Below are 24,471 nucleotides of genomic sequence, written 5' to 3'. Positions count from 1 at the left end.
TTACTCTACGAGTAACGGGTATAAAAATGGAAAATTTGGTACTTTAACCACGATTTTCTTAAAACTGTGACATGATGACAAGTTTTTAAGTTTGGGGTCGTAATCTGCACGTAAAATCCATTTAGATTTTGTAGCGTATATATTTAGTCCACACAATTTCGACATGCGTAATTTAATCAAACCAATTATTGTTTATTAACAAAATAACCGGTACTAGCCCATACCCATAACAAAAATATTCGCTAAATTTTAAACAATAGTTGTTTTATGTTGCATATTGAGAAAAATTTGGAGGATCTTCAATAAAAGAGATTCACATTCCATATCAGTATGTCAATATCAGCAGTTACAATGTATGTTAAATATCTTTGGTAATGCGGCACTCATTCCTTCAAAGCCCGAAGATCCGGATAGAGAGCACCGGCATTTATATAATGAGATTCCGATTTGCGTAAGTCTCTTTTGTAGTCGCTCACCACGGCTTCTCCAGTTCGTTTGACCATTTTCTTGGCAATGCCCTTTGGAGTTATGTAGTTCACGTTCTGGCTAACCACAAAAACGTTGCCCACCGTGTCAAAGGTTCCACTGGCTAGATTTCCTGCCGGCTGACCGTATCTGAAATTGTACACATACAGTTAAAAACGGTTAAATGACGGTATTTCACTATGCGAGTATTTTGTAGTTTTATCATGTACCATTTCAAAGGTTGTTGGTAAAAATTTTTTTTAAGTTAAAATCATGTTTGGAATTACCAAAAAATTATTCTTGCTAACTCACTTGTGTTCAATTATTTTGACCGAGTTTTGGCTGAGACTGCACCCGAGGATCTTGGCAGACGTCTCAAGACCATCGAATACGGTGCTGACACCTTCAACGGCTCCAGCTGCGATAGTCAAGGCTCCGTCCATGGTGCTATTCGCTTCGTTGCTGTCGTAGCCGAATCCCTTCTGTAATAACTTAGACCCCTGCTCCTGGATGTGAGGTGCCAAGTAGCGACCCACTGCCATTGACGCAGAGCCCACCTTTCCAGCTATCCACCCTGTCATCCCGGCCGCAGCATGGGTCACTTTTTGGGCCACCTCCACTACAGAGAAGAGTGAGGTTAGACATAATTCACCGAACACTTACATTTTTTTTGCTTTTTAAAATTGACTAACCGGAAGTCTGCACAGAGCTGGGCACCTGAGTGGGAGCGTCGGTTGAGGCGGGCGTCATCTTGGAAATAAGATACGGCGTACTTCTGAGCATAAGACCTCCTGTCTTTTCCGCGCCCTTCACCATATTACGAGCAATGAAATCGGCCGCACTCACAATGTGTCTGGAGACCTGCTCCGACCCGGAAACAGTATCTGAAGCTAAGCCAGCACGTTGGGAGGTCGGCGACTTCAACTGCTCCACCGTACCAGCGAGTACAGCCTCCAACAAGTCCAGGAAGAACTGCTGCAGGTCTTGCAATTCTTCCTCCGAACTCAACGAAGGCTGGCCTTCCTTCGTTAGGATTAAGCCAAACGCATTTCCCGGCTGCTGGCACTCCATATCAGGAAGGATGATGGCTCCATACTCTGTGCGATAGCAGTTTGTGATCGAGGGAACCAGGGGGTACAGCCAAATCATGCCAGTCTCCTCATTAGGCATGGAGCACTGAATGAAGCAAATACCACTGAGGAACTTCCATTCACCACCCACGGTGCACATGACCAACGACATAGTGGACGATCCACTAATAGAAATAACAGTTCCATTGGCTTCGATCCGGTACATTTTCACCTGGGCACGGAAAAGCTCATCCAGCAAGGCATGCGAGTCCGGAACAGCCAAAAGCTCCCTCAATCCGGCAGCTAGTTCCCTGTAAGTTTTTGGTCTTCCACTAGCATTGGATATATCATAGTGCGTGGAGGGGTTTTCCGCCAGCAATGGCCTGTTACCATCCACCTCAGATCGGCTTCCCTCAATGGCCTCTAGAGCTGTATCGTCAACGGGTTGGTTCTGGGTCCGCAAAACCTTTAGACGGTAGCTGACTTCCGTTTTGGCGCTCTTTAGTTTTTGGATCAGCACACAGGCATCGTTCCACTCGGTCTGCACGGCATCAATCTCATCGGGAAGACCTACTGGAATTACGAAAGTGTCATCTATCATTTTTAGGGCGAGTTCGTAAGCCTCAATCGCCTCTCCTTTGGATTCCTGCTCCTCGTGGTTAATGGCCAGCTCCACTTGAGTCATGGCTGCTTGGTACGCTGCTTTAATGCCGGCGTAGGCGTTCAGGAACTCGTTCTCCTCCGCCATTACGGCTTTTAATATCTAAGGAAGGTTAAACAAACGATAGGGTTAGACTTCTAAACAATAACTCGAGACAATTGTAATTTTACTTATTATTTTTATTAATAATTAGTATCTTTAAAGTGGAGAGTCTTGTTATTCTTATTCGGTTTCGTATCGAACTATCCAATTTTGATTCATTCGAAAAATCTTCAATATATTTTAGTACAGACAAAATGCCCCAGGAGGGATGATGCTAGTTCCTGGTAGAGTTGAACCCTTGAATCACCAAAAAGGAGATTACTTCCTTAAGATATTGTTGTTGATATATATTGTTTTTAACATATCTCGAGTTACACTAGAGGAATCCTTCTTGTGACATTTTAAAAATATTTTGTAAACTAGTGTCTCAATAAAAATCTCAAGAAGATATACACCGAAAGGCGATATTGGAACCCACTTGATGACAGAGATTCATCCTGACATGGCGGGCAACCAAAACCGACTAAAGGGCCGCCTTTCGAATCAGAAATGCGTCATCAAATTGGTCAACAGACAGCCTGTCCATCCTCCCCTTTACCGAAATTGAGTGGGGCAGCTGGCCAAAATTAAATTGTGGCCAACGAAATTGTTTCCGCTTTTCTGCCTTGCTAGCGGATTTTTCCCGCCCACCTGTAGCACTTGCCTTTGGGTTTAGTCAGACTGAGATTCGCTGCGAAGGTCGGTGCGAATGATACGGATCAGAGTGCACTTTGCCCACTAAGTCATCACTATGTCATCAAAACTCATGGGCTTCGATTTGACGATTGCTCAGAGCCTACGTATTAAGTCGAACATCCGGTTTTATATCTTTACGGAAACTTGGATTCGTTAATAACTTGTCAAAACGTGTGTGTTTCTATTCGAGTATTGGAATGTTTTGAGATTTTTGCATTTTTGTTTTGGTTGGCTTATTATTGCATCAGCTGTTTAGGAGACCTTTGCACGTTCGGAATTGTTTCTCTTTTTGTACGACAGAGGGCTGCCGTTCTTTTACAAACCGAATCTTTTTTTGGGGCAAATATTTCCTTTGCCTAAAACTTTTTACGTGCACTATAAGGTAAATAAGAAAACTCTTGTACCAGGATTTGGGTCAAAAAAATATATTTCAGTTAACATTTTTTAAGTTTTTAAAAAAAGTCAAATTTCAAAGAATACCCTCTGTTTAAACATCTATATCTCCTGGTATAGTAATCCGATTTAAATTAAAATTACAATTTAAAGACACTAGTTTTATAAATTCCCAAAAATAAAAACAAAGCAACATTTTAAACAAATTTTAAAGCTTGCCCCACAAAAAAAATTATTTTTATACCCGTTACTCAGAGAAAAAGGTTATACTAGATTCGTCGGAAAGTATGTAACATGTAGAAGGAAGCTTTTCCGACCCCATAAAGTATATATATTCTTGATCAGGATCACTAGCCGATTCGATCTAGCCATGTCCGTCCGTCCGTCTGTCCGTATCAACGCTGAGTTCTCGGAAACTATAAGAGCTAGAGTGTTGGGTCTTGGCAACAGATTGTTGGGCTTCTACGCCGCGCAAGAAATCACAAAACATGGGTAAAACAAACTATCGAGCAGGAAACCCGGATAACATCAGAAATTCGAACAGCCTTTGATCGGGAATATTGTAGTGTGATATTCCCCGAAGTCTCTCAAGCGTTTGACCGGCTTGAAAACCTTGTGCATAAAATTATAAGATTACTGCCAGTTACATAAAGTTACTTGAGTCGAACCTATACCACAGAGTCTACATCCAAGAAGTATAACATTGAAGCTGGAGTTCCACAAGGTAGCGCACTGGGCCCACCCTGTTTGTCCTAAACAGTAAGGCAATCCTAAGCCGTTCGAGATGCCCAATTAGACCAACAGCTCAACTAGCAGATCATCTGGTGGTTGTTGAGAAGTGACTATCAGACTGGCCAATCGCAATTATTGAAGAAAAGTTTAAACATATAACGGTTATTCTCTCTATCAACAGTACGCAGAATCCCACGCTAGCGGCATTATATTTTTTAAAAATGGGTTGTGTTAGTGGTGCTATTATTAACCTGGCGGAGACACATTGAATGCAAAAAAGAACATCTCAAACTTAAAGCTAGTAGCCTACACTGGATTATAAATTCTGCTCTACAATTCCACCCTTAAGCCCATTTGGACTTACGGCTCCCAGCTTGGGGGAACGCGACCAACAGCAACGTTGATATAAAGCTCTCACAATAAAAGAATCTTGCGAACAATCACTGGGGTGCCATGGTACGTTAGGAACTACAAAATATCCACCGTGTCGTGTCCTGCTTTTCGCGCAGTGTATATGCCGGCTAGTCAACGAACATCCCAGGGAGGGGAACAACCAACACTGTTGTCTACGCAGCAGACACAACAAAAAAAAAAACAAACAAAACGGAAATTCAAACGCGGTCAACTGGCAATTTCACGACGGATTTTTCTCGAACATCTGGACTGGACAACACAGATCTTATTGTGGTCCTGGAGTCCCTCCCAACCATGAGTGTATCCTTCAACATCATTTGGACACATCTCCCAATCCTGGTCGGTGGATCCTGCTACTTCGCCTAACTCATCTCACCCCCAACACGAATCTCTACTCACACGACTTCATTTCGTTTTCACGTTATAATTCATAATTTTTTGCTTAAATTTTAACATTTTATAACCCTACCTACGGTACCGCACTTTCACAGGGAACACATATATATATATATAAATAAATAAATAAATAACAATAAACAATATTCCAATAGTAAATAAATAGGTTAAATAAATAAATAATTTAAATGGATATAATTAGGAATAACTTAATTTGGGCGGGTTACATAATTAATATCATCAGTCTCAAATTTTGTTGTATTAATTTTCGGCTTTTTGAATTGGTTTGCCGCTTGTAGCTTTCGGGAACCTTTTGCTAATTCTGTGGCAAATGTAAGGGGCGAATAAAAACCTGGGGCCACCCGAGGATGAGCGGCCAATTTTCCTGTCGAAAATGTAGATCTCCTCCTGGTGGCTGGTCTTCGTCTCTCCTTACGTCAGAATATTTTCCTGCTCCAGACTTTTCCCTCACGGAATATTCTATAAATATTTATATTTCAACTACACTCACATTAACAAGGATTTTTTTTTTTTTATCACTCACTGGAACTTGACTTCTAATCTTATATATTTTTTTTTGTCCACCAGAACCGTCTGCGACCAACTATATTTGCCCTTTAAACACCCTTGCTTGTTTCAATTTTTCAAGCCTCTCTTAGCCCAAAAACCACTCAAACTTTCCGAATTTAAACCTTGGTTCATTTGGGAGTTATCCGGTTTAAGGAACCAGTTCCATGACTTGTCCAAGCTGCACGACTCCCTGAACTCACGAGTCGTCGATAGTGTTGTATCGATTTTTCGACTATCGTTATCAGTCCTAATGTAAACAGCTTTGCTAAATTTACAACTTGTGCATATTTCCTTATCATTTAGCACATAACAAGCACACTACGGTTTCGATGCTCGTCTCGGAACTGGAGTGGAGGATGTGCGTGTTCTGCTGGTTGTACTTCCCAACGTAGGCCACCGCCCACAACCCTGAGATTAATGCCTGGTGAGTGTGATTTGCTAGCCGGGCACTATTGTTTCAGATCCTTTGCATGGAAAACTCCCAAAGGATTGCCGCGCAAGTTTTCTAAAGCGTACAAAGAGTTTCCCAACGCTTTTGTGACTCGACATTTAGTGTACTTTCTGCAAAACTTGGAATTTCTATTCTTGCTGAAGTCACTTAGGACAAAGTTTCTCTTGTATATTTCTTGTCCCGGTGAGTATCGAATCTCTCGGGCCTTTAAGTTATAACTCTTCGCTGCTTTCTCGTAGGCCTGATGTATCCTTTCCTTTATTCTTTCTCTGGATAGCTGTTGTCGTTCCGACCTGGGCAATTGGGCTATCTCAGCTTCATTCAGGGCATTCAACTTGCGAGCCAGCGAGTAATCTTTCCCGTTCGTGAACATGTGCTGTCCGAACATGGCAAAATACGGCGAAGTTCCGGTGCTGCTATGTATGGATGACCTCAGCGACGCTTGTACGTCCGGTAAGTGTTCATCCCATCGCGTGTGGTCATCTTGGATGTTTACTCGGATTGCTGCTAATACGGATTGGTTCACTCTCTCCGAAGCATTGGATTGTGGTGCGTATCTCCCTGTCTTCATGTGTGTAATTCCATATTCTTGTAGCATATTCTCGAATTCCTTGGATACAAACTGCCTTCCGTTGTCCGTGTGGATTGTTTCCGGAACTCCGAATTGGGTGAATATTCCTTCTTGCAGGAATCGGATTACAGCTGTCGACGTGGCCTTCGGCATCGCTTTTAGCCACACAAACTTGGTCAAGTGATCTAATGCGATAAATAGCATGGTATTTCCTCGGCGAGACCGCGGATATTTTCCTAAGAAATCCAGGTACATCTTTTGCATGGGTCGATCTGTCCGTACTTCCTTCCCCATCACTGGTCGCTTTATCTGTGTGGTGTGCTTGTTCTCTTTGCAGTTTTCGCAGGCTGCTACAAAGTCTCGGACTTGAACTACCATTTTGGGCCAGTAATACATCTGCTGAAGTCTCGCCAAGGTCTTTGCCATACCCCCATGCATCGCCATGTCACCGCTGTGGGCTTGCTGGATTAAAGTTGTCGTCAATGCTTCCGGAATCCACAGTTTCCATTCAAATTCCCCACTTCCCTCTCTATTGAAGTGTGTCTTCTTGAATAGAAGTCCTTCTTCCACACGTAAGTCCGGAAATTTATCTCTTCCTTGCTCTTCAACCAACCGCAGTCTTTCCAGGTATTCAGGACTCTCAAATTCAGTTGTTTCAAACTCGAAGAACTCTACTTCGGCGGTTTCATTCGGCCGAGATAGCATGTCGGCCACGATGTTGTCTTTCCCTTTCCGATGCTCTATGTTGAAGTCGAATGCCTGTAACGCTAATGACCACCGCGCCAGCCTCCCGTTCAAGTCCTTGAGCGTCATAAGCCATTGCAGGCTTGCATGGTCGGTAACGATCGTGAACGGCATCAACTCCACATAGGGACGGAATCTTTCTACGGCTTTTACTGCTGCGAGACACTCTTTTTCCGTTACACTGTAATTGAGTTGTGCTCCTCTCAGCTTCGCCGAAAAGAATGCTATTGGCCGGTCCGATCCTTCGACGTCTTGCTGGTATAATACTGCCCCAATTCCTACATGGCTGGCGTCACACTGTATCCAGAAGTGTTTTCCAAAGTCTGGATGAGCTAATACCGGCGCACAGGTAAGTGCTTTCTTCAGCGTTTCGAATGCCGTAGTTGCTTCCTCCGTCCACATAAATTTTGTTTTATTTTTAAGGCAGTCCGTGAGCGGCGCACTTACACCGGAGAAATTTTGGATGAATCTGCGATACCAGCCTGCGGTTCCTAAGAAGCTGCGTAGTTGTCGCGTATTTTTGGGCACCTCTATCTTCATAATCGCCTCAACTTTCTTCGGATCCGTCCGCAAGGCCCCATCACCGATTATGAATCCCAAATATCGCAAGTATTTAAAACAAAATTTTGACTTGTGTAGCCCGATCGTCAAATTTGCTTTATTCAAACACTCTGCCACTTCTTTCAGCAACATGCAGTGTTCTTCGAAAGTCTTGGATATCATCAGCAAGTCATCCAAGTATACAAAGACGCGGCTGCGAAGACGCTGTGGGATTACCTTGTCCATTACCCTACACAACCTTTGAGCCGAATTACATAACCCGAATGGCATCCGTCGAAACTGATACAGTGGCCTTCCAGGTATTGTGAAAGCAGTCAAGGGACGACTTTTCTCATCGAGTTTCACTTGCCAGAACGCATGTTTCAAATCGATACTGCTGATGAAAATCGTCTCATCCACCCGGCTCAAAATCGACTCAATGTTCTGTAGCGGGTAAGCATCCTTCACTGTAAGTGTGTTCAGTTTTCTCGCGTCTAAGCACAGCCTATTCTTTCCAGGTTTCTGTACCAGTGTCGTTCGGTTGTTCCAGGGACTTTCACTTACCTCGATGACTCCTAACCGTAGCATTTCATCGACTTCTGCGAATAGCAGTTGTTGTTTCGCCGGAGACACGGGAAAGAATCTCTCCTTGACGGGTACAGCTCCTTCAACTAACTGGATCGAGTGTTCTTCTACTTTGGTGAGTCCTAATCCTTGACTTTCGTAGGTCAGAAAACGTCCTTTTGCTTCTTCCAGTTGCTCAGTCTGCTCGGGGGATAGGATATGTGCCTCTATCGGTTCTCCTTTGGCCATAAATTCGGATTCCACCTGGTGCAAGGATTCTACGCCCACCACCTCTGGTGCCAATTCGAATTTTCTCCAGAAATCTATGCCCAGGTATAATTTTTGCTTCAAGGATGGACAAAGGAGTATCGGCAATCGATGTGTTAACCCATTATACGAGATGCTGGGTTGAATCTTCCCCACTACTCGATGCTGTGTACCTCCTGCTGATTTCATTATCGATTGTGATCTCTCTAATTTCAGTCCTAACCTTTCCACTGTTTCTAGGCAACCTTCCCCAAGCAAGCTTACTGATGCCCCGGAATCCAAGAGACCCACGACCTCCAGGTCTTCGATCTTCACCTGTGCGAATGGTCTGTTGTCGCCTTCCACCGCTGCTCTGATGGCCGAACAAATCATCCTTCTTTCTGCCTTCCGCTGCTGACTTCTCCTACGGGCTCTGGCAATTTTTGGCGAAATGTTCCGGTCCGGATCATTTTTCCCAAATATTCGGTTCCTGACCTCTTGGTAATGTGCTTCTCGGACTGCTATCGGTTCACGTGTCGACCATTTAATGGTATGTTCTGGTCTATTTATGTTTATCATAATTTTACTAATTTTATTCTCCTTACAGCTATCCTTATCATTAGGCATGCAATTTGACGAGGCTTTCACTTGTTCATGGCAAACGGATTGGAGCGTGGTTCCTCGTTCTTGCCCAAGCTCCTCATGCCGTTTCCCGTCTGGCATCGAGTACATCTTGGAGTCCTCACACCGGGTAGTCCACACTTGAAGCAGAACACCTTCAACACCTCCGATTCACACGCGTTGAATGGGTGTCCCACGGTTCCACAATTCCAGCATGTCAGTGGCTGTCGTTCCCTGTTGGTCTCCCAGTGTCTAGCTAATGCCTCCACTTCCTCTTGTTCTCCAGGTACACTCTCTTCTCCGACTGATTCCGGACAAAGCTCATCGATCCTCGGACGATCTTTATACCCTCGGTGAGTTTCGAGGTTGCTGGGATGTCGGGTCCACCGAGTCGCCAATATCCTCTCCGCGTCGTGGCATTCATGTCGGAGTTGATCCATATTAGTGATGTATATCGGGTATATAATTCTCGAAATCTGATCCCTAATGTTCATTTTTATTACTTTTATTAGGTCAAAGTCGGAAAACGGCATCTCTAGTCGAGATCTGAGCGCTAGCATGGTCTGGATATACACCTCGATCGTTTCTCCCGGCTTCTGCTTCCGTTCTCGCAGCTCATACTCTCGCTCGAAGTTGGATCGGTGACTCTGGAACTGCTGCTGTAGTGCGTACCTCAGGTAAGTCCACTCTTGCTTCTCCGTTGACCTCACGTACATCCAGTACCATTCCTTGGCTTGTCCTTCAACTAACACGTGAAATTCTCTTAGGACCTCCTTCCACGGCACCTGATACGACCTTTGGAGATGTTCGAGGCGGAATATAAACTCTGACACGGGCATGCTTCTGGGACTTCCATCAAAACTGAGCCCCCACTTCCGCAGTTGGCCGGCTTTAAACGCAGAATCGCCCACTGCCCCGCTTGACCGACGCTGATCCGGTCCTGGATTGAAGTTGATATGAGCCCCGCCGTTTCCAGGAGGATTTTCTGGCGGCGTCATGTGAGACCCATTCCATCTCCTTGGTTCCTGCTCCGTCGACCAGGCGGTTTGCCGATACCCTTCCGATGCGTGGCGATTTATCTCCTGCTTCTCGGACAGCGCCCCAGATGTTGGCGGCGGGAAACCCATGTGGTGACTTACCCCCGGCAGTATGATTGGCGGAGGTTGTTGTAGCATCCTCGGGTCGAATGGTGGCACCTGACTCGGATTTGCCCGCGGCTGCTCGGCAAGGCCATGAGGTGGCGGCATCGGCGTCCCCGAAGAGGGTATTTGGCCCTGTCCAACTTGCTGTCCTTGGGCCTGGCGAACCTGCGTAGATGCCTGCCATGCTGCTTTTTCCTTCACGAAATCCCTGCGCCACTCCGCCATGCAGTCATTGATGTCCTTCATGAACTGCATCATATCCTGCTGCATCTGCTGTTTAAACATTTCGTACTCCGTCGACATTCCCACCTGGTACGTATGTTGAGCTTGAACCAGTGCCGCATTAACACCTGATTTTATCTCAGATGGCAAAGACTTTGGTATGGCCCCGGTTCCGCCTACCGCTTGAAGACCACTAGCTTCTCCTGGACTTCCGCTTCCAATTCCTTCAGGATTCTGCTCCCTTAGCGACTCCATGCCTTCGGGTGCCGATATGTTCTCCAATTTCTCCTCTTGATTAGCTTGTGAGCGAGTTACTGGCGGAGTCATACCTGCTGGTCCCCTATTCCGGATGAACTCCAAACTTCTCCTCAATTTTCTTCCGATTTGAACCCTATTCCTATCACTATTTGGCATATCCTAGTTCCTTTCTCATGTATATTTGTTTTTTTCTTATCTCTTCAAATTTTTCTAATCTGGGGGGGGATGAGACGTAGCTATTTACATTATCCACTAACTTTTCTCTCCTTTCCTTCAGTTCCTAATCCGTTCGTGTCAATTTTCACAAGTATTTAAACGATTTCAATAATTTAATTTACTCCTTATCTTTCAGACTTTACTTGAAACTGGCTGGGCAACGATGTTACACTTTATTCACAGCGTACATGGACCACACCAACTCCAAACATAGCAAACAAATTTAAATAAGTTATTACACATTTACTTTACCACCGACAACATATTAAAAAGACAATTGTTTTCTTTTTCTATTTCATATGCTGATGAACCTCCTAGCCTGGCTTCGCATGTCCCGCTTTACTTGGTCATGGGTCCACTTCTAGTCGGTCTTCTCTCTCTCAGCAAGGATTGTGCTCAGCAGAAAGGACTTTTCGGGATTTCACTCACTGTGGCTACGATGGGTTCGACTTTCTACGCCCGCCCACGGTCCAAACAGCTGGTTTCCGATGTCGCTTTCTATTGACACATTCTCTGGTGAGTATTCACTTTTTACGTTATGCTTGAAAATTTTTACTTTTATCGATTCCATTTCATTAATTTCTTAAATTTTCATTGGGCGCCATTTGTCGTGTCCTGCTTTTCGCGCAGTGTATATGCCGGCTAGTCAACGAACATCCCAGGGAGGGGAACAACCAACACTGTTGTCTACGCAGCAGACACAACAAAAAAAAAACAAACAAAACGGAAATTCAAACGCGGACAACTGGCAATTTCACGACGGATTTTTCTCGAACATCTGGACTGGACAACACAGATCTTATTGTGGTCCTGGAGTCCCTCCCAACCATGAGTGTATCCTTCAACATCATTTGGACACATCTCCCAATCCTGGTCGGTGGATCCTGCTACTTCGCCTAACTCATCTCACCCCCAACACGAATCTCTACTCACACGACTTCATTTCGTTTTCACGTTATAATTCATAATTTTTTGCTTAAATTTTAACATTTTATAACCCTACCTACGGTACCGCACTTTCACAGGGAACACATATATATATATATAAATAAATAAATAAATAACAATAAACAATATTCCAATAGTAAATAAATAGGTTAAATAAATAAATAATTTAAATGGATATAATTAGGAATAACTTAATTTGGGCGGGTTACATAATTAATATCATCAGTCTCAAATTTTGTTGTATTAATTTTCGGCTTTTTGAATTGGTTTGCCGCTTGTAGCTTTCGGGAACCTTTTGCTAATTCTGTGGCAAATGTAAGGGGCGAATAAAAACCTGGGGCCACCCGAGGATGAGCGGCCAATTTTCCTGTCGAAAATGTAGATCTCCTCCTGGTGGCTGGTCTTCGTCTCTCCTTACGTCAGAATATTTTCCTGCTCCAGACTTTTCCCTCACGGAATATTCTATAAATATTTATATTTCAACTACACTCACATTAACAAGGATTTTTTTTTTTTTATCACTCACTGGAACTTGACTTCTAATCTTATATATTTTTTTTTGTCCACCAGAACCGTCTGCGACCAACTATATTTGCCCTTTAAACACCCTTGCTTGTTTCAATTTTTCAAGCCTCTCTTAGCCCAAAAACCACTCAAACTTTCCGAATTTAAACCTTGGTTCATTTGGGAGTTATCCGGTTTAAGGAACCAGTTCCATGACTTGTCCAAGCTGCACGACTCCCTGAACTCACGAGTCGTCGATAGTGTTGTATCGATTTTTCGACTATCGTTATCAGTCCTAATGTAAACAGCTTTGCTAAATTTACAACTTGTGCATATTTCCTTATCATTTAGCACATAACAACCGGGATCTTGACATATAGCAGGTTAAAGATGAAAGCGGCCTTCCATAACAAACTTACACTGCACCCAAACAATCTCGCTAGGAATCTAAGACGAGTCTCGAACAGAACCCGTCTTCATCAAAACGATCAGCCAGCAATAATTATTAGGGCCCTTTAGACTAAATCAGTCTACATTGTTAGTTAAGACAACTTAAGTTTTTAATCATTTCATTTTTCAGACAACTTCAAAATATAAGTAGATGTGCTATTATTTGTTTTAATGATATTAGTCGACAGTTACTTGAAAAGGAATCGCTCACATTTTTTGAAAATTTTAATTCAATTCCCCAACCTTACAGTTCCCTTTCACCTGCCATTTTTCATTCAAAACTATTTAAGATAGCATGAGCCAGTTTTCTTGCACTTGTTTAGCTATGTTTCTTCCATGAAACTGTATGTTTCCGTCTTAGAAACAACATATGGTCTACACCTGCGAAAAAAATATAAAAACCCATATCAATTAAAATTTCGTTTTACGTGTTATTTATTTCGTTCTTTTTATCATTTTTAAAATACAATAAATGTTATTCCTTTAAATATTTTTGTGGATCTAGTTTCGAATGCACAAAATTACATTTCGTTTGATTCGGACAACGTTTACATCCTGTTTTTTTGTTTTCAGGGAGAGGAGGCGGCCGTGCGGGCCGAATATACACACATATGAAAAACATATGAAAAAATGAGTAACGAAAATAATCTATTGGAATTTGTGTATGATTGTGATGGCCTTGGGATGCGATCCAAACAACATGTCAAATTCTAATGAGGAGCAGACTTTTGTCTTCGGGAGAAGTTCTTTTGATTGAAATCACAATATATATAGAATTATACACCCGGATAACTCTATCGTACACATAAATATAAGTATGCGTGTATGTATATTTTAAACGTATAGTTTATAATGCATTTGCGACGACAATTTCGGTCAGATGAAATATAATGATAACGAGTAGCTCAAGCTTCCATCCTTTCCTCCTTGCCAAGGTCGCCAGGACTGGATTAGGTCTGGAGAACAGTGGGTTTTCGATGCTCTAGGCGGTTGCCACGTTCGCCAACTCCCGGTAGGCGTCCTGCAGAGCCTGTTGCTGTTCTGGACTGAGAGTGCTGGCACATGCGGCCATCACATCAGGATTGGATTCCACCTGCTTGACAATGGTGAGCATGCGTGTGCCCGTGGCGCTCTGCGCCTCTATAACCTTGGTGCAGAAGGCTTCAGCGATGATGGAGACGATACGCGGAAGATTGCAGTTATTGGCCCCGAGGATTACCGGGTGATTGCCCTCGATCAGGTCGCACATATAGCCATAGATGTGGGCGGCCTCCTCTGGGTCCTCGGAAACCGGCAGCCAAGAAAACCATGCCGCGATCAACTCGTCCACGTTGGTCAACGCCGACTTGTTGTACATCAGGATCTTAGCAAACGCCGAGATTGCATTCTCCGTCGCATTGATGTTCTCAATTTCGCGGGACTTGGGATCGTTTATGACCTGAACCAGGAGTGGAATGATCTGGGCGCACGTGAGTGCGAACTGCTCGCCGGCGAACTGGCCGAGCACTCCGCATCCGTAGGCGGCAGCCTGGCGCACTTCCGGGGATTTGTCGCCAACGTATTGCAGCAGGGCAGGCGTAAAGATCTGCTGGTATGGAGCACAAGCGGGTCCACAAAATTCTGAAAATAATGTAATAAAAAATAGTTTCGTCTGTAAGTCTTAAAAATATAAAAACCAACAAAATATTTTGTTTTAATATGAATAAATAATCGTAGCATATTCCAAGACCTAATAAATTTCTAGTTTTAACTGGTTGACAAAAAAATCCTCGTCTAAACTTTAATAATTGCGAAAGGATTTCTAACCCTAAACTGGAAACTTTTCATAAAAAACTAAACTCGAGTAACGGGTAAAATATGAATTATTTGTATATTTCATTAGTACGTTTATTCGTTTTTTCATTTGCTTTTTTTTTCTATTCTTTTGACATTTGTAAAATGTTCCAAAAAGTGTATCTTCAGATTCTTTGAGATCGATTTTGTAAAAAAGTTAGGTGATGAAAAGTGTCCTGTACGGATATAGTCGAACTATGACTAAACCTCACGTAATACAATAAAACAAAAAAACTTACCGATCAAATCATCAAACACGCAAAGACCCCACTGGCGGTCGGCCACAGATCGGCTGGGCTCCAGCAGCTTGACGAAGTGCGGGGCCACCTGTTCAAAGGCGGGCAAGAACTGAGCCTTGTTCGTCTGGAAGAGGGCATGTGTAATATCCACGATTTTGGAAAGAATGTAGACATCAGTATCGTCCTGCTCGGCCAACTCCTCTTCCACGCCGTCGTCGTAGTCCTCCTCGTTTCGGGCCGCCAATCGCTTATCAGCCCGCTCAAAATGCTCCAAAACATACTTGTTGATAATCTCCAAAACCTGCTTCATGGCATCCTCGTTAAGGCAATTAGGTCCCAGGGTCTCAATGCATTTGGCCAATGAGTTGAGCAGTTCCGACTGCACTTCCGGTTCCGGTTCCGTGTTGATCACCTTAAGCAGCTCCGGGCAAATGAACAGCCACATGCCCTCTAGATACTGCGGACCCTTGATCTTTGCGCAGTCCAAAAGGTAAGGCAACGACTCGGCAGCCGCTGTGCGGACACCGTCGTGGAAATAGAACTTAAGCATGGGTAGCATTTGACGCACCACCTCCTCGGCGTATTCGGCAAATCCTTCCTTAAGTTCCCTAGCATAACATACCAGCATCTCACAGGCTGAAGCCTTGTCATCCATGCCAGCAGTGCGAATCGCGAAGTTTTGCTGCTCCCCAAGATTAATGAAAGACCAGTCTACATCACCCTCGATATCCTCCACCTCGTCGTTGTCCAGCATCGCCACCTCAGGCTTCATGGTGGCCGTTCGCATCACGGGACCCATCACGACGGGCAGATATTGCTCGAATTGCTTGCCGAGGATCTTGCACATGCGGGCCCAGGCAGTGATCAAATAGGAGGTCTGCGGATCGTCATCAGCCAACTCTCCTCCCTCGGTGTGATTGACCAATAGCATATCCATGATCTCTCCGGCATCGGCTATAAACTTCTCACGGCCCACCGCTAATCCTATCAAGCTTACGCACTCGATGGTCTTGCCTCGTAGCATGCGTAGATCATCCGAGTTTGCGTTCTGGATGATGAACTTAAGGCATGGCATAAGGCGATCGTAGTAGGCCACGAATTCGGCTTCGCAAGTATCCGCAACCGAAGCAATTGTGGTCACTACCTGCTCCAAAACCAACTTATTTCCCTTTTCCACAAGCTCCTTGAACTTCGAGTTTAGAATAGTCTCAAGCTTGGCCATGATCCCGTCCAGGTAGCGTGTCAATATGTTCTTCGGGCAGTCCTCGCTAAAGTTCACCAGAGCGGCACCGGCGTGCGCTTGCACTCGGGGATTCTCCACGTCATCCAAGAGCGACAAAAGGCCGGGAATCACCTGCAAAACATACGGTTCGCATTAAAAATTTTCCAAAGCATCAAATTAAAACATGAATTGGCTCAATCGGTTTTATTAGAAACTTTTATTTTAAAACCTCATCGTAAAAATAGGAGAATTTCATCAGTAAAAAAAGGCGCGTGTGAAAAAAAATGTTGTTCAACAGTTGTTCGACTCTTTACTTACTTGTAATACCTTGCTTACATTAGGTTTAGCTTGCTTGCAAGTGTCGCATTTAAATGCATTGACTGTATACAACTTTCCAGTAAAGCCTAGCACTCACCTTAATTAAAAAGGCAACAAATCCAAGAGTTCTATTAAAAAACAATAGATATCGAAATAGTCGATAGGCTTCGGCTATCAGAAACTTGTAACTCAGCTAAAGGGGGTGCGAGAGGGATAGAGATATTCATGCAGCAAATTGGCTGTTTTTACTAACACTCCTAGGTGTTAGAAAAAACAGCCGACTTTCTGAATGTGGTATGCAATCTCGGAAACGGCCTTTTTACTCTACGAACACCGGGTATAAACAGGAGGAAAATTGTATGAACCAAATGTTGGTATATTTTAAATTTGTAAGAATTTTTATTGAAGTAAGTACTAGGAAAAGGTCTGCAAAAGTCAACTGAAACTTTTGATTCGTAAAATAGTCGAGTAACAGCTTCTATAATTCCAACTGAATTAAAACATTTAATTTAATACTATATTTAATCTTTCATAAGCGCACTCGTGAATTCCTTAGCATCAATATCTTAAAGGTTTAAAATACTTTTAACGACAGACATGATGACTAGAAATCGCGCAGATAGGACCCCTAATGGACCATATCTTCTTAAAAAGTAATATACAAAAGCAAGAGAATACGCTTAAGTCGAGATTTAAGTTTTGTCGGTAGTTATGTAACTATAACGTATATATATTCTTGATCAGGATCACTAGCCCAGTCAATCTAGCCGTGATAGTCTGTCCATCTACCCGTTCGAAAGAACGACGAGAAAACTATAGAAGCTACCTCAGGGAAAAAAGTATATGTGCATTGAAATTATTAAAAAAAAAACATAAAATAATTATATTAGGTTTTTGATTAAATTTTTTTTATATTGCTTGAGTACATATTAACAAAAAAATAACAACATATTTTTCGTAAACGTTTAGATTAACTTTAAATTAAATAAAGAACTTTAATATCATATGAAATAAGTATATGTGCATACTGCAAGAAAATTAGAAATACAAGTTGAACAATTTTTTAACAATTTTAAATATACTTCTTAATAATTTATATGTTTTCCTTTCTTAATAAAAATTTGATTAATCCGATTGGGCATTGAAGTAGCCAAGTTTTGCAGAGTTGTCAGATTTATTTGATCCCATTCCTTGATCAATGCCTTTTTGAGGTCATTAACTGTGTCGAACTGGCGGCCATTCTTGTAAACTTTATTAGAAAGTATTCCCCAAAGATCTTCTATTGGGCTTAGGTCCGGACTGATCGCTGGCCATTGCAAAAGCGGTATTTTTCTAGCTGCCAGAAAGTCTTTAGTTTTACGAGCTGTGTGGATTGGCGCGTTGTCTAGCTGGAATATCCACTCATCCCCATAAATGTCTCCGGCAAATTCAATGAGCACAGTTTCTAGTAACTCTATATAAATTTCTGCATTTGTTCTAGTCGGTATAAAACAAAGTGGAGACTTCCCAGCATACCCAAAACCGGCCCAAACCATTAATGATCCTCCACCGTGATTCGTTTATGGCAGACCTGTCGTGGTTGCCTTTTGTCGCGCCAATACTTTTGACAGGAGTCAGGACCGTCTAAATTAAATTTTTTTTCGTCCGAAAATATAACTTTTTTAAACTCCTCCGACCAAAATTTGTATGGCTCAGCAAATTGTAGGCGAGCGGTTATGTGACGCTTTAATAGCCTTGGTACAGCGGCGCGAGAACCATATGTAACCATTTTGTTCTGGTTCAAAATTTGGTTTATACGTCTTTTGAATACGTCAAGATTCAGTTGACCTTTTATCTCCATGCAAGACTTGATGTCTTGAACAGCCAGACGCCGAATTTGTCTCTTGCACCGCTCGTCGATTTCAGTGGGCCTGCCGCTTCTCTTTATTTTTCCATAACTTTCCGGATTTTTAAGGAAGTTACTAATTGTATTCCTGTGCCTATATAATCTGGCAGCAATATAAGAAATGGTCTGGCTAGATTCAGCCAGTCCTTTGATCATGCCGCGATCTTCCTCTGACAAATGTAAACCACTTGGCATCCTACCGTAAAATCAAACTTAATATTAATTATTTTATTCTACAAGGATAAACAATCTATTTTACTTACGTTCCGCTGATTAAAAATTATTTTTAGATCACACTTCTTAGCTTACTCGCTATCAATAACACAATAATCTCAATTTGCACATATACTTATTTCCTATTAAAAACACAAGTTTCTGCACATGTTATTAAAAACGGTACAACGAATGATGCCCAAAGAGGACCATTGAATTAGGAGATGTTCATAAAAGATAAGAATACAAAACTGCGTACTTACAAAAACTGTACCGTTAACTTTAAAGAAAATAAAAGAAAATTAAAAAGTGCACATATACTTCTTTCCCTGAGGTAGCTGTTCGAGACCAAATCGCTCCCTCTTTATTGCGGTTCATCTAGGATATTCAGGACCATCCCACAAACACTAGATTTTTCATTGCTAAAAACAACAAAACAACTGCCTGGTCTAACTTGTACTCTCGGTTGGAGACAACTAAAAATAATTGTAGGGCTTACTTAAATCTGTTTTGGTTGCTTTTAAATGTACATTTTGTTCCTCCTACATTTCGATCAGATTAGGCGTTTAGCAAGTTAAACATAGCATCCATGACTGTTCAAAGTATCAATGACCCTTTTTTTGATAGATTTTCATAAACGTTTTTATAACGTTTTTATAAAATGCAATTGAAAAAGCAACTTAAAGCTACCTTTAAAATAAACGTCCAAAGCAATTGAATTGTTTCGGAGCAGGTTTTTCAATGGGCATGCTTTCAATCATCTTTCTTATATCTCAATGAAAACTTTCAGATTTTAGGGACAGCGACATTTTCTCCACTTGCTTTCAACAAATTAAAGTCGGGTATTAAAAGTTAATATAAAGAGGTAGGTGATAATAAGCCTACTCATCTATAGAGCAAAGCGCCTGCCGGTACAATTTTGAAGGACACACCTGTTTAAAATTATTTTCGGTAAAATTATACATATTATTGCTGTTTTGGGAATATTTTATATATAAAATATTTTCAAAATTCCCTTGATCAGATAGCTTATTCAATATAACATTTAACAGCTGTGATCGAAAAATGTGTATTTTTCTCGATCAAGAACAGAACATTTATGCGAGCTGTTTTACTGAAAGACGAGTTTAAGGGCTCTTCGAGTATACTAACATACTACCCAATATAATTTGAAACCTATTATAGTAACAAAAATTTTTAATATTCAGTAGATTTGCGTGATATATTCTTAACAATCTTTTAAAGTGTAGACCTAAATACGAAACTATAGCCGTGTTAGGCAGAACAACATGATATCACGATTGCTGGGCGCAATGCATCAGTTGTGGTGGAAACCGATTTCGATTTTTTTAACCATCATAATAAAGAATTGCTTCAAGCAAACAACGCATAACGTTCAGATAATATTCCGTATTAACAGTTTGGTCGGGTGTAAGGAATTCGCAGTGCACCACACCACGAGAATCGAAAAAACAAATTCATCTTAATTTTTTCCCGCAGTATTTAAAACTGACTGTCAAAAACTTACGCCTGTGGCAAATTTTTTTCACATCAATTCCATATAAATTACCACAACGCATCATAAATAAATTAAATTTTAAGGAAAGGTAGTCAAAAATGCTTTTACACAGTTTTGACGTTATCGAGACCAAACTCACCTGGCTGTGGAATTTCTTCTCGAAGGTCGGTGCAAAGTCGGTGGACATTTGACCAATGGCGTTGCAGGCGGCGTAGCGAACGCGGGGATGGGGATCCCTCAGGAAGTTCAGGACTCCGGTCATGACCTCATCCAGAATGGCCTCCATCTGCTTGTGACAACCCTCACCAATAGCCGAGATGGCCATGAGGGCGGCGAAGCGATGCTTCCAGTCAGCATGGCCCAACATAGCCGGCAGGGCATTCATTACGTGCGGGAGCACAACCTTTCCTCCCAAGCCGCAGGCAAGTCGATCAAGCGAGGACTCGGCGATTACATTGTTGTCGCTGTGATCGTCGTCATCGACCACATCGGCGGTGGACCAGTTCTCGTCCTCATCCAAATCGGTCATCATGTGTAAAATCAGCGGAATCAGAGCCACAATGTACTTGTCCGCCCGCTTGCGTACCATCGCCGGAGCGTTTTCGGCAAGCGAAACCATAACCTCCAGGACAAGGTGTCGCCAGCTGTCCTCAAAGTCCTGCGAGCTGAAGACCTTCATGCATACCTCGAAAATGAACTCCAGCTGCGGACGCAGGAACTTCGGGCAGTTTTCGGTCATCTCAATGAGAAGCTTCAGCAGACTCTGGTCATCCTGAGCTTCGATTGTCTCCCCAGTGATGTGGATCATGCGGGGCAGCATATCGGCAAAGTGCTTGTAGATGGCTGTCTCCTTTTCCTTGTCGTGGTAGAGGATGAAAGCTCCAACGGCTCGCACAGCCTGAACCCTAACCTCTGGATCGGAGCCAGCATCCATGCTCTTGGCAAGCATCTGCTTGATCAGATCGATGTACTGTGCTTCCTGGTTTCCAAAGATCGAAGGCACACTAGAGAAAATCCGCAACGCCGATTCCTGCAGCTGGGGTGTGGGCGAGTTGGCGCACTGGAAGAGGAACTGCAAGATGTCCGGCCACTGGTTGTTGCAGTCCTCGTCGATCAGATTCCTAGCCACCTCGGCAACCACTTCGCAGATCTTCCGCCTCAGCTGAGGAGTCACCTCCTGCTGCACGGCCAAGAGGATCTGCTGCAGCAGCTGGTTCTGCGACTCAGCGGGAAGCTAAAAGTTGGGGATGTTAGTAAGAACTGCTAGCGGTTCGTTACGAGACTCGGCTAACCTCTTTGTAGAACTCCAGGAACTCAGTGGTGAACAGACGGCGCAGCAGCACGGCGGCCATCTGGCGAGCTTCCTCCGATTGTTGGCCATTTTGGATGTTTCCCAGTAGGTGCGTCACCTTTAGCTCCCTGGCCAGGTTGTTGTACGCTTCCTGAAATCGGTATTCAACAAATATATGAGATTGGTAAGAAGGTCTACGTGTTATTTAAGTTCACTTTACTTAAATCTCAGGTTTAACAAGTATACAATAATGTACAAATTTCGCGTCAATGTAATCTATTAAAATCGAAAAGGTATACTACACATATAAAATAAAATATTTAAGTAATACAACTTTCAGAATCTCTTACATTACTCAAAGGACAGTACTTATTATACTTATTTTATGAGAATCGTTTTTAACAGGTACAGTATTGATTGTAATTAGTAACTATTAGTTGCCGATAAGATAAATGAAATCTAACAAATATATACATTTTATCTTATTTTCTAGTTTTTTAACAAGGTTTCAAACTCATTTTTTACAAAATTGGAATACAATTTAATTCTTTCTTTTCTAAACCATATAGGTCGTATTTTAAGTACGTATGTATAGTCAGTAAACAATCCAAATACCAAAAAAATTGAAAAAAAAGTAATTTTAACATTGGACCACTTAGCTAGTTTTATTTATTTAATTCTACAAAATACTGAATACTATTATAGCTCGGATTTCATTAATCTCATAATTCCAATGGTAACGAAATTTATATGAAGATTTGTATCGATTGCATAATTATTTGCAAATGTGGCTTTACTTTTCATAGCATCTAAATTGTTTGGCAAACAACTTGTTCCCTACCAATTTTTAAATAAATATGTACTTATTATTTACCTATACACAACAATGTAATAATGTAAAAATAACATTTTTATAGGTTTACAGTTTGAATAACTGCAATGTTTTGAATTCTTTGCGTTACGAATACTATTATTGTATTTCAGAATCAAGATGTGAATTTTTGAAGATTTTGCTTTGGAGAGCTTTTTAAGGCAATTTCCTTTCAAAACTTTAAGGACCGTTTTCTCGTCTGCACTTTTTCCTAAAATTAGGTTCTAAACTACAAACTTCCACAAGGTTGTTTCGGAAGGTGGCAGGGAACCCGGCTTAGGAACCGTGTATTTTTGGCAACCCAGTATTCCAAGGCAGTTCAAAGCGGTACCATGCCCGCCGTCTATCCAAGGTCGGCGAGTGGGTGGGGTCTGGTGGGCGGGGCGAAGCGGTGCCATGTGGCCGGAATCGAACGGAATCCGAGCGCTTATCAACGGACAGATTGCATTTCCCAGACCGTGTGTCACGGATTTCGCACCTGCTCTTTGTTTCCGTTTGCCGAGGCGTTCTATTCCAGTGGAAAACCGTGTGGCGGCCATGCAAATTGTACAATCCGCCTCGATTCTGCTTATTCGCCTGCTTCGCCCCGTCTGCCGCCCCTCAGGCGCTCTCCCTCGCACACATGCGAATGTCGCGGCAAAGCGGAGGGCGAAAACACGTTTTGTGCGATGATTCAGAGTCGTCAGAAATTTCGGCCGAAAGATTCGCAGGCCCATACGCCCGGGAATATCTTATAGATGGCAGCTGCCCACGAAGCGTACTGTGTGCACATATCCGCAAATTGCAAATTGCGAATTGCGCATCGAAAATTCGAGGCGATGGCAGTGTGTTTTGCGCGATCCCCCGCCCCTGCCCACGACCCACGGCCGGTCGCAATGTGACTTACCTCCGCCTGCTGGCGCACATCGTTGTCCGTGGACAACAGGGACACCAGGAGCTGCTGGAACTGAGCCTGATCCGCTGCCATCTTGTCCTGCTGGTTCAGATGAATCAAAACACGAGAGTCGCGGGAACCACGATTTTCACTTCAGTCTTCACGCGACGGCGGCCGCCTAAAAAAGAGCAGAGCAACTGGCTGGGTTGCCAAAGGGTCCCGATTTCGCGCACTGCTCGTTGGGTTCGCGGTCACCGTGAGTTCTCGGGGGCCGTTCGCTGGTCGGTGACAAAGCAACTATTTTACGGATTTCGCGTGGTTTATCCAACCTTTTATGCAATTTTAGAGGTCCAGGCACGCTGGAATATAGCTGAAGCGCCGCTGACAACACTGGTTGCTGCTATCGATAACGACCGATTGCTTTTGGCGCGCAAGCGAGTGTCCCAGCCAGTGATGCCAGAAACTTCGCGCTCCAATCCAAACAGCTAGAAAAGTATCTAAATTCAAATATGAGTATGAGTTGTCTTATCGGACATCTCTTGCGGACTTCCCTTGAAACAGGAAGCTTGTATCAGCGGCCTGTGTAAACCAACTTTTTTACCAAGTTAGAGGTTTTAAAAAAATTACAAAATTACATTGGCGAAAGAATATGCACTCAAAAAATAATCCATTATTTCGTGTGTCAAGTATTTCCAGTGTCAAAACTTCGCCAAGCACCGAAAATCCCGATCTCAAAAACAAAATATAGCTTTTAAGTACGAATTATCAAGACAGAAATACCTGTTTGTACTGTGCTTTAAAAAATATGTGGGACAGAACGACTGTTTACGATTTCGAAAACTGGCACCACCTGGAGGCAAAAACTTTAATTTATCATCACTATAATAAATGGTCCGATTTGATGAAGTTTTGGGATGATGACCAACCAAAAACCCCACTTACAAAATTGTTTTTGTTGCTAAAAGATTCCCAACGAGAATTCATGTGCGGCTTACTTCAAATATTTCGCAATCTCAATATTTTTTAAAACTATCAACCGTTGAAATAATTTTTAAGAAAACTTTAAGCCACAACTTTGAATCTATAGTATTAAACAAAATTACGGGAATGCATTAAGCACGTATTCGGTAGGTATAATTAATTTTAAAACTGTAAGTGTTTGAAATCAATCTTTGTACTTTCACCGCAATTGTAAACTGCAAGTGTTTGAAATCAGTCTTTGTACTTTCACCGCAATTTTTTCTTAAGAAA

General features: G+C 42.6%; 2 protein-coding genes across 3 annotated transcripts; both read right to left on the bottom strand.

Moving 5' to 3' along the window:
• Positions 1–243: 243 nt before the first annotated feature.
• Positions 244–3,211, bottom strand: spartin. 2 transcript variants are annotated; one of them, XM_017079765.4, is made up of 4 exons: positions 2,942–3,211; positions 1,158–2,298; positions 778–1,084; positions 244–615 (listed from the first exon to the last, which is right to left on the bottom strand). In XM_017079765.4, exons 2-4 carry the CDS (start codon positions 2,281–2,283, stop codon positions 384–386), a joined length of 1,665 nt encoding a protein of 554 aa, XP_016935254.4. In that variant the 5' UTR covers positions 2,284–2,298; positions 2,942–3,211; the 3' UTR covers positions 244–383. The 2 variants fall into 2 exon arrangements, with proteins under 2 accessions (XP_016935254.4, XP_016935253.4); XM_017079764.4 differs by lacking the exon at positions 2,942–3,211 and adding an exon at positions 2,717–2,749.
• A 10,161-nt stretch (positions 3,212–13,372) lies between these two features.
• Positions 13,373–23,524, bottom strand: Karybeta3 (karyopherin beta 3). The gene is made up of 5 exons (XM_017079774.4): positions 23,233–23,524; positions 21,477–21,626; positions 20,324–21,418; positions 15,028–16,381; positions 13,373–14,575 (listed from the first exon to the last, which is right to left on the bottom strand). Exons 1-5 carry the CDS (start codon positions 23,311–23,313, stop codon positions 13,938–13,940), a joined length of 3,318 nt encoding a protein of 1,105 aa, XP_016935263.3. The 5' UTR covers positions 23,314–23,524; the 3' UTR covers positions 13,373–13,937.
• Between the last annotated feature and the right edge of the window lie 947 nt (positions 23,525–24,471).

The sequence above is a fragment of the Drosophila suzukii genome, chromosome 3, assembly GCF_043229965.1.
Source record: "Drosophila suzukii chromosome 3, CBGP_Dsuzu_IsoJpt1.0, whole genome shotgun sequence".
Taxonomy (NCBI): Eukaryota; Metazoa; Arthropoda; class Insecta; order Diptera; family Drosophilidae; genus Drosophila; species Drosophila suzukii.
The sequence above is the reverse complement of the archived record's forward strand: the minus strand, read 5'-3'. Positions and strand labels throughout refer to the sequence as shown.